The sequence below is a fragment of the Phaseolus vulgaris genome, chromosome 1, assembly GCF_000499845.2.
Source record: "Phaseolus vulgaris cultivar G19833 chromosome 1, P. vulgaris v2.0, whole genome shotgun sequence".
Lineage (NCBI taxonomy): Eukaryota > Viridiplantae > Streptophyta > Magnoliopsida > Fabales > Fabaceae > Phaseolus > Phaseolus vulgaris.
Window position 1 is genome coordinate 4,817,370 of NC_023759.2, and position 10,173 is coordinate 4,827,542.

Consider the following 10,173-nt stretch of genomic DNA (forward strand, 5'->3'; position numbering starts at 1 on the left):
AAATGTTTTATTCCATTTTTGTTCGTTTTATTTTCATTGGAACGCTTTAAGACATTAAAATGAATTATGAGTTTTAAATGTTTTTATTGTAGCGGATTAAAACACTTCTCTCCATCTCTTATTCTCCTAGATTCAATCTTTTTGAGCATGCAAATTTTTACAATAACCTTTACAATAATGCAACAAGTTTTCATTTAATGAAATCATGCAAAGTATGATCAATCCTTAGTGCAAATTAGCAAAATATTTTTCAGTCATTGTTGGTAGAGAATCAAAGTATTCAAGGATGTTACAATCGCATTCTTATTCAAGTATGGTGACACTATAATCCGAATATGAAGATTCTGCATCAACTACGGTTTGAGGATTGAATGAAATTCTGATTTATGTAAAATTTTATCTAGTCAAACAACACTATGGATCAAAATGAACTCACTGGAGTCATCAGTGTCCCCATGCATTTGAAGCTGAAAACAATAAGAAACATATGTTAAATCCAACCATGTTCATACTCTCAAGTACTAATTTAATGATTAAACTATATAATAAGTTAGATACTTAAGAAAATATACTTAAATATTATTCATTATATGAAACTTCATTTTATTTTGAATTATTAAAACATTTCACTGAAAATTAATTCTATACACAATTAATTGAAGTTCTACCAAAGGAGTGAGGAAGTAAGAGTGGATTGTTTCTTCCTGGACCTCCATACCTTCTACTCTCACCTTCATAAATTTTCGAATTTCCAAAAAATTCCTCTCTATAATATTTCGGATTATGTAATCCTGAAGTCATTTTTCAAATTTGTAATTAGCTTTTGGATTACATAATCTGGAAGCTTTTTTCATATGCATGATTACTTTTCAGATTACATAATCCAGAAGTCTATTTAGCTTTCGGATTATGTAATCCGGTAGTCTTTTTTCAAATGAGTTTCTGGATTACATAATCCGAAAACTATTTTATGAGGTGACACAAGAAGGATAAAAATATATTTTCATATTGTGTATGGAGGTGGCAGAAGAAGATATGGAGGTGCAGGAAGAAACAGTCGTAAGAGTGAGTTACCTTGTCTTGAGATGGTCCAATCCTTATCCTTACCAAGAGCCCAAAAGAAATAGCCCTTCAAGCCCGAAGCCCTAGCAAAGTGAACCTTCTTTGTTATGGATGGTCCATCATCATACCCGATCCAAGTAGTACCCGCATAAGAGTAGAAAGACACAGCTACATCATCATACACAACAGTGGCACCATTTTCTTTGTTGAACACCAAAATTTCATCATAATCCAAAGTACCATCCGTATCAGTGGCTGCCCCAACAGCTTCTGCTCCAACCCCATCAACATTTGGATCTTTAAGCCTCCATGTTCGCCCGTATAAGGGAAAACCCATAACCAATTTATGGGTGGGTACACCCGCTTCGACCCAAGATCCAATCCCATACTTGGTACTTATGTTGGAATTTGGATCGTACAAAGCAGCATTAAAGCCTGTAAATTTGTCCCAGGCCCCATGATAGTCAAAGCACATTGGGCTGGCCCAATCCAAGTAATCGCGAATGGCTTGAATTGGATATGTTCTTGGCCCATTACCAATGAGTTTGATGGTGGAAGCATAGTAAACGGCTGCTGTTAAAAGTAGTGGCGGTTTTCTACAACTGTGTGCTTCCAACGTTATAGCTTGACGCCATTCATGAAACAAGACACCTAGGTTAGACATATCGACCTCGTTTTCTGGGAACTCCCAGTCCAAATCGAGACCGTCGAAACCGTATTGGCGCGCCACGTGGATGGTGGAGTTGATGAACACTTGTCGGGTGTGTTTGGTGGTGGCCATGAGGGAGAAGGCGGTTGAGTTGCTGCCACCGCCGCCAATTGACAAGAGAGTTTTGACCGGCGGGTAACGGTGGCGGAGGCCGTTGATGAACTGTGGAATCCATTTTTTCTCAAATTCGGTGACACTAAGGTGGAACAATTGAGGGTCTTGTTGGATGAAGGCATAGTAGATGTGAGTGAAGTATTTTGTGTCAATGGAAGAGGGTGAAAGATCATCACCAGAAGGCCAATACGCAGCTCTAACACCTCCCTTGTTTGGCGCGTATTTCCAATTAGAAGGTTGGACAAGAGCATGAGAATGGAAACTCATGAATAGAACCAAAAGGGGTGTGAAAATGAGTGTTTGGAGGGACATTTTTTTATCATAAGAAGTTGTGGATGCATCCATGAGGTATTTATATCCACAGGTGGGTATTTGTATTTTGGAATGTTGTGTTGAAGCTCTTGTTTGAGGTGGGTTTTGTTGAAGTTTGAATTGAATCTTGCATTTGGTGGGTATCTTTAGTTGGGGGAATGGATCAAACACAAGGAAACAAAACTGGACAAGGTAACCAATATAATAAAGTCAACCGTCTAGAACCATAAAGTTGTGCAGACCACGAGGTTTGATTCGATAATGTCAACATTGTCGAAGTTACATTGGAGAAAGTAATTGCGTAAGTACCACAAATTGTCTCCTCTGTGTGTGAAAGGTGCCTTCATGACATATACTGTAACAAAGAAAATTTATATTGTTATTGTTATTAGCACTTTTTAAATGAAACTTACAAATTATTTAGTGCTCTAGTAGATAGTAGTGAGTATTTGGCCAGTTTCCACTAGTCCAACCCATTTACTCATTGGAGGAGGAGAAACAGCATTGGTTCACAAAAACAAATGCAATTGTTTTGGTGGTTTAGGGTTGATTCAGTGCATTCATTGTGTGACCACTGATGTTGCAGTCCTGACAGATTCATAAGTCCTAGACTTAAATATCCTCAATAGATTTTTTAGTGGAATTCATCAAATGAAAGATGATGCTAATGTAGTACAGTGCCAAATTAAAGAAAGCAATAATATCTCCAACAAACTGACCTACTCAGTTATCAAAATATTTAAGTACAACAAAAGAGCAACAAACATATAGATATGACAATGAGAAAATGCCATGAAGAATGGTAGCTTAAACTACAAATATATAGACAAACTATGAAGCAAACAAATTAGAGGTCTGTGTTCAAAATTTAAACTAGATGGAGTCACTTTTCTAATGGATTATTCGTATACCACTTTTATAATATATGGTAGCTCAATAAATATTAATATTCATGTTTATGATTTGAAGTTACTTGGAATGGTATATGTACCTCTTGTCCCTCAGATGCACGGTTCTTGTGCCTCTTGCTCTAACCATGTTTATGATATCTCGTTTTCATGTTTCTCTTACAATTTGCTTCTTCGATGTTCTTTCTCGTGATTTACTTCATCTTCGTTTGTTTCCCCAATGTTTGCTCTCGTCGTTTACTCATCGTTATTCTCCCTGGGTCATTGTGTTTAGGTCATTGGATGAGAAGACGGAAGTGATTTGAGATTCTGCTATTTTTTGAACGATTTGCACTTGTATTGTGTGATACGCGAGAAAAAAATTTGTTATAATTCGTATAGCGAGAAAGAAGAATTGTATCATTTTGTACGATTCATATCATGTGTCATATGATACTTACTACCATGAACATAAGTATTAATAATTTCTTAATCAAATAGTTCATAATGAAATCCTTAATTATCATATTATAGAGCCATAACTGACATCATCAATACAAGAATACCAATATTTGGCTTAACAGATTTGAGACATGACTAGACATAAAAGAAACATCACATGACATACATTTGTCACTATTTGATACATTGTTGTAGATAAAAAAAAATAAACTACCAATTTGAAACTCCAACAAGCCTTTAAGACATAAGACCTAACATGTAATAAGTTTTGCAGGATTTATCCTATAATTAAAACAACAAAACTAGCAAGTTTATAACTTATTAGGAACATGGGAGAAAATAGGAGGATTTATACTTTATCAACCCCACTTGACCTAATTTGATGAATCAATGTCTTTACTAGTTATTTTTTTAACTTTTCATTGACACAAAATGTGAGTGAGATCAATATGACATCATTCTTCTTTACTCACTCGCCAACGATGTACGTTCAATAGGATATATGGAGAATATTCAGGTGTTGGAAAAGTTCTCAAACGGGACTGAAATTAAGAGAATGATTCGGACTACTCCTTCGGACTACTCCTTCGGTCGATACTTCACTTCTCCTTCTCGGCTGAACTCTCTCACTCGCTCCTCCACTCCTCCTCCTCGCTAGCTCTAGACTCGGATGGTACCTACAAAAGGTACTCCGACACTCAAATCAGACTTCAACACTCTGTATTTAAAATTAGATGATTGCGTACATGATCCATTGGGATATGTGTTAATTTATACAATTATTGTGGGTCCGTTGTGGTTAATGGGCCTAATAAAAGTAGATTAATAAATGTTGGGTCATTAATCAACCTCGTTGATGGTCATGTCGGTCGGTCTGGATTGGGTGTCGAGTCAAGGTCTCGGTCGTGCGAACCCTATCAGCACACTTGCTCCCCAAGCTTGAGGATGGTTAATACGAAGAGTCTTCATCTGAGATCATAGTGACGGTTGGGCTTCCTGAGGTTGGACGTGACGTTGGGGGCGCCGAACGCCTGATGTGACGCATAATGATGATGACGAGGTTTTTTTGGGTGCCATTTGACGAGAACCGTTGGATCTCCTGTCCAACGGTTGAGATGAGAGTGACACTTCGAATCCCGAGCCCTTCAAAGGCTATAAATAGTGGTCCCCTACAGTTTCGAGTCACTGCTTTAATTTCTCTAACATCCAAAACCTAATCATCCTGGCGTGTTGCTTTCCCTACACCCCTGAAAGGTTAGTCATGTCTTCTTCCTCATTCTTTTTTCGCTCTTCATCTTTGTCTTCCTCTTCCTCTTCTTTTGGATCCTCCATGACCAGCCGTTGTCAGTCGGGTCAATTCAAACGTTACCCCCCGTGGAGGATTCTGTAAGGGCTGATGATTTGGACGGTGCTACCGATTAGTTAGATCCCCTTGCAGAGTCATCCCATAGTTTAGGATTTGACTGGGTAGATCCTAAGGTGACTGAGTTTATCTCTGTCTATCGGGACTCATCTTCCACTGACTCCTTCATGGATATGCATCATATGTTAAAGTTGGATGCTTCTAATAGCATCTTGGTCATCGATTATTGTCGTTTGACCGACATCATCTGTATGGGTCGGTCATCCTCTAATGGTTTTTTTTATTTATTTATTTATTCTTGCCTGTTTTCAACCTTTATGTCACCCTGCCCTTTGATAACTTCATGATGTGTGTCCTTCAGACGCTCAACATTGCCCCTTCGCAACTCCACCCAAACACATGGGCCTCCCTCCAAGCCTTTCGGCTCATGTGTTACATGCTTTGTCTTCGTCCCACTTCTTCTACCTTTTTGCACTACTATACATCACACTTGTCCGACCAGGTTAGCTGGTTATCCCTTATTATTCAACTGGTAATATACTCTTCTCCCCTTTCACATCCTTGTACAAAAATTTTAAGGACAAAATTTTCAAGATCTTTATTGAGCCTGAGGGTAGAGCTCTTTTTTACGAGCTTGGGCGGTCCAAATTTTCCTTGTAATGGACCAAGACCGCTACTTGCTTGAACCAATGGCCTTGTCCGACCGCTAATGCTGTGGAACTGATTTGTTTGGTAGCCTTCCGAGAAGGCTTCCTACCTGAAAGATCCTGTTTGTATATAAGTCGTCCCAAAGGTGGACTAATTTTCAGGATATGATTTTTTATTTTTCGCTTTAATCCTCGGTTGGCATATATTGTTGCCTAATGCATCTTCTTTGTTGCAGATATCATGGTAAGAGAGGCTCCCAGGTGGTCAAAATCTTAACCGCATTCTGCAACAAGTCGACCGGAACGACCAAGGAAAGTCTAAAAATGGTTGTTGCTGACAACCTGTCTACTCCAGGAGTCGGGCCCTCCATCGCCCCTAAGGAAAAGAAAAGAAAGAGGAGAGATATCGTCACCACCACCCGATCACCAAGCAACACCTCGCGACGACCCCCTCACCCTTTTCCATTTGGCTTGAGAACTCCTCACCTTTCAGGGCTCCTACAGCTGAGAATGCTTCCGATCATTCCTTGGTGTTACTTGTTGGAGACTATAAGTTCTCGAAGGGTGTTCGGTTCGGCCTTACACCAAATGAGGAGAATCTTTTCTCCTCGGTTCCCGAGGACGAGCTCCTCTCGACCTCCATAGAACAACACTGTCAAGGAGTAGTGTTGGAACCACTTGCTGCTGACACCTACAACCGAAAGGTCGAGGAGATATCTTGGCTCAAGCACGATCTATCCGTTGCTTTGAAGTTGTCACTGAAAGCAGTGTCAGCTTACGAGTTTAGGGCAGTTCAGACTGAAGTTGAGCTTGAGTTGAGCAATGCTCGGTGCGCCGAGTTGGTGGCTCAGGAAGAGGCCGAGAGGAAAAGGGTGGTCGAGCTGGAGAAGGTCAAGGAGGCGCTGAACTTGGAGAACTCGACCTTAGAAACCAAGAAAGTTTCTTTGGAGGATGAGTTCTTCACTCAAGAACGAAACATCATCATCATGCTAGGCGAGACCTTTAATCAGGTCATCTGAAAGACCAACCTTCTATACAAAGGTCCCCCTACCGAGGGTGACTTCGACGTCAACAAAGACGTGTATGAGGGTCGGCTGGTGACCTTCTCTAAGTTGGCGAAGCTTCGGGCATCGACATCAAGGGTTGCACATGAAGATGAAGACGAAGACCATTAGGCTTAGTTTTTATTGCTTTTTTCCCTCGGGGCTAGGGTGTGACCACTTTTTGTTCCTTTGGGGTCGGGGTGTGGCCTCCATCTTCTCTTTATCGATCATTCTTTTTTTAGTATAACACAAGTTATAATTAATTGTAATTGTCAATCGGTCGGAATAACCCTACATTTGATTAAGTTGTTGAGTGTCAGACGGTACAACTGATCAGGTTAAGTGTGGTCGTTTGCACCAAGTCTTTGGGTGTTGGGAGGGAATACAAATTAAGGTATCGTTCTTGGCCAAACCAAATCTTTAGGTGTTGGGGGGTAATACCGGTTAAGGTTTCATCCTTGACTGACCTGTGTCTTTAAGTGTCGAGAGGGTATACCGGTTAAGGTTCACTATGCCAAAAAATAGATTTAGCTGCAAAAAAAAAGTGAGGGTCGTATGTGGACACTAAATAGCATTAACCAAACCTTCGCTTTAAAAAAAATCATATAAAACGTGAGAAAGCGTGGGTTATACTCATGTAAACTTTAAAAAAAATGGGTTGCATTAGTCAAATTGTCACTCCTGAAAATATGAATAATAATAAAAATTTAAAAAAATTTAGGCTAAACCCACGCTATCCATTTTAAAATTAAATTTAAATAATAATAAAATTGTGAAGGTGGAGCCTACGTAAATAATTAATTTTTATTTATTTCAAAACTGCTAAGGGTGCACGGAAAACATTCTTACTCCACAAGACTTTAAAACTTTTTGAAGCATCAGTAGAGTCGTGCGTGGTGCGAGCTTGAATAATGTGTGATGCAAGCTTGAACAGTGTGTGGTGTGAGCTTGAACAGTGCGTGGTGTGAGCTTGAGTAGTGTGTGAGAACCTTTGTACTCTACAACGATGGAGTAATTGAGAGCGTGCGAACGTGAGAACGCCACTGTGAGAATGTGTGACCGTGAAACCATGGAATTGTGACCGTGAGTTTCACATTTCCTTCATTTTTCAGTCTCAACCCTAGGTTTTGTCCAATTTCTTTATTTCTATGTATATTGTGTAATTTTATTTTACCCTAGGTTTGTAATTTACCATGGTAGAAACAATTTAATCCTTGGACCAAGAATTTTGGGTTATGGAGGCTACGAAGGATTTTGTTTAGGAAGAGGTTTGATGTGGACTGTGAGGTCCACTCTTTGGGTGGAGCAAAACCAATGGCAAGGCTTTGAAACTAGTATGGAGCTTTGGTGAATTAGACACGTTGCAACAATTAAATAGAAGGCTTTATAATCTTTTGACTACTGCAGAATTGCTATTGCTTAGGGAATTGAAGGAGAAAGTGAGTGTTGTGGTTCAAGAAGTGTGATTGTGCAGGGGCTTAGAAGACAAGGTAGGGGCTGGTGTAGGTATTGGAGGGGTAGTATTTATGAAGCTGATTTTTCTGATGAGAGGATTATGGTGCCAACTTGATGGATATGTGAAGTTTTTTATATGTTGCCATATTCTCTTTATAGGGGGTGCATATTTGCTTTTATATGCTGCCATATTCCAGTGTTTTCTGATTGTAGTTCAGTAGCATCGATGATATTATTAGTTTCAATTTCTAATTCTGCCCCAACATTAATTATATTAACTGTAAGTTTATTCTTGGAGGTTTTTGTTAGAGCATATGGCAAAACAAAGGGTTCTATGAATGAGTTATTGAGAAACCAAGAAGCCTTAGTGTTTTCCCATACAGGAAGATGGATATCAGAAGGCCTAGAATGGTTGATGGAAAGATGTTGTAGTGTTTACCAAGGCAGCAGCTAGCTTGGTGCAGGTGCTGCTTATGCTGGGTAATGAGTAGGAAGGTTATGGATGGGCCAGAGTGCTGAACGGAACATTGGCTAGAGTTGTGAACTTGGACTATGAAGTTATGCACCTTGTAGGGGGTTGGTATAGGTGGAACTTGATGAAGGCCTATGTTAAAGGTTAGAATGGTGCAAGTGTTGGTTTTTGTTGGGTGGTTAGATTGGTCCAGGATGGCTCATGAGAAGAGGTTGTGGAGCTAGGAAGCTTGGGCAGCTAGATGGACCAAAATGCTAGTTCACGAAGCTGTAGGGTCTTGCTGGTTAATGGATTGGGGTTGGTTAAGAGGCATAGAAGATTGAGGAATAACATATGTCTAGAGCCTATATTCATGCTATTGGTGGTATAGTACAAAGGAAAACTGAAAATCAGGATCATTTGCATGGTGTACTAGTTGGCTTGCCATCAAGTTGATTACCCTTTTGTTGATTTGTGGTGTTAAGTAAATAACTAGTAGGTGCTATGTCTCTTTTTTGGGTCCAGTACAGGTGGTATCTATATTCTGGATCATATCAGTTACAACTATAACAATTCTTAGGGGTTTATATTTTTGGTATTTATTGGTTTTGCTTTACCGCAACTAGTGTAGTATTGGCTGATTATAATGCATATGGGTGGTTTACATGCCTTGCCTTTAGAAGGTCTTGACACACACTCAATGTTTAAGTGTGCCTATAAAATGATCATTTTTTGTCCGATTGCAAGGACTTTTATGTGGATTTTTTGCATATTTCTGCAGGTCTAACATTGATGCAGTGTAGTGGTATGAAAGGTGCACGGTCTGTTGTTTGTTAAGGGAAGCTTTTTGGTGTTTAGATGTTTTTTTTAGCTGCATAAAGTGCTGCAAAACCATGCAGTAATAGCCGAATAACTAAGAAATCTAGCAACCTTTTTTAGATGAAGTTTGTCTCTATTTGGATTGTGGATATATACAAAAGTTATGACCCCAAATATTCTATGAATGAGGCCATTTGGGATCTTCTTAAAGTGAGTGAAATATTTTTTAGAGTTTCTCAAAGTGTTCCTAGTAGGTTTTTCAACCTTTTTAATATTGAATCCTACCTCTGTTGATTTTGGATTAGACATTATGGAGATGCAAATCAGCAACTTACTGTGTAATAGGTGATTTTACAAAGAAGAGAAAACAACAATAAAGACTGTTACAATAAGTGCATCAATTAAGGTTGCACTCTCTTGAAGGCCATAAGTGATAAAAACAGAGACAAGGGCTAGAACTCTAATACCTAATGAAAAAAATGTGCATTAAATGTCCTCAAATAAAGGAAATAATTTCCAGATATAAAGACTTTAAATCTGAAGCAAATCTACCCAATAAATTCCTAATTCCAATTCCCTAACTTTAGGATTTCTTACAAACAAATATAGATTTATTATCCAATCATTTTATATTTACCGTACAATCAATATGTAGTATTTATACCTTTATTTCAACATCTTTTTTAGTCAATTTGTGATTCTCCCAGATTGTGCTAAATCTCATATGGCAAGTATTGTGTGTAAGCACAAACTATATAAAATATAGTAAGATAATATAGATAAAAAGTTATGTATATATTAAAAGAATGATTTGAGAGAGAGTGTGTGAAAATTCATCCATTCTCTATA

General features: G+C 38.7%; 1 protein-coding gene across 1 annotated transcript; it reads right to left on the minus strand.

The window, feature by feature from the left end:
- Window positions 1-225: 225 nt before the first annotated feature.
- Window positions 226-2,913, minus strand: LOC137813279 (class V chitinase CHIT5-like). The gene is made up of 2 exons (XM_068615392.1): window positions 1,075-2,913; window positions 226-467 (listed from the first exon to the last, which is right to left on the minus strand). Exons 1-2 carry the CDS (start codon window positions 2,228-2,230, stop codon window positions 445-447), a joined length of 1,179 nt encoding a protein of 392 aa, XP_068471493.1. The 5' UTR covers window positions 2,231-2,913; the 3' UTR covers window positions 226-444.
- Between the last annotated feature and the right edge of the window lie 7,260 nt (window positions 2,914-10,173).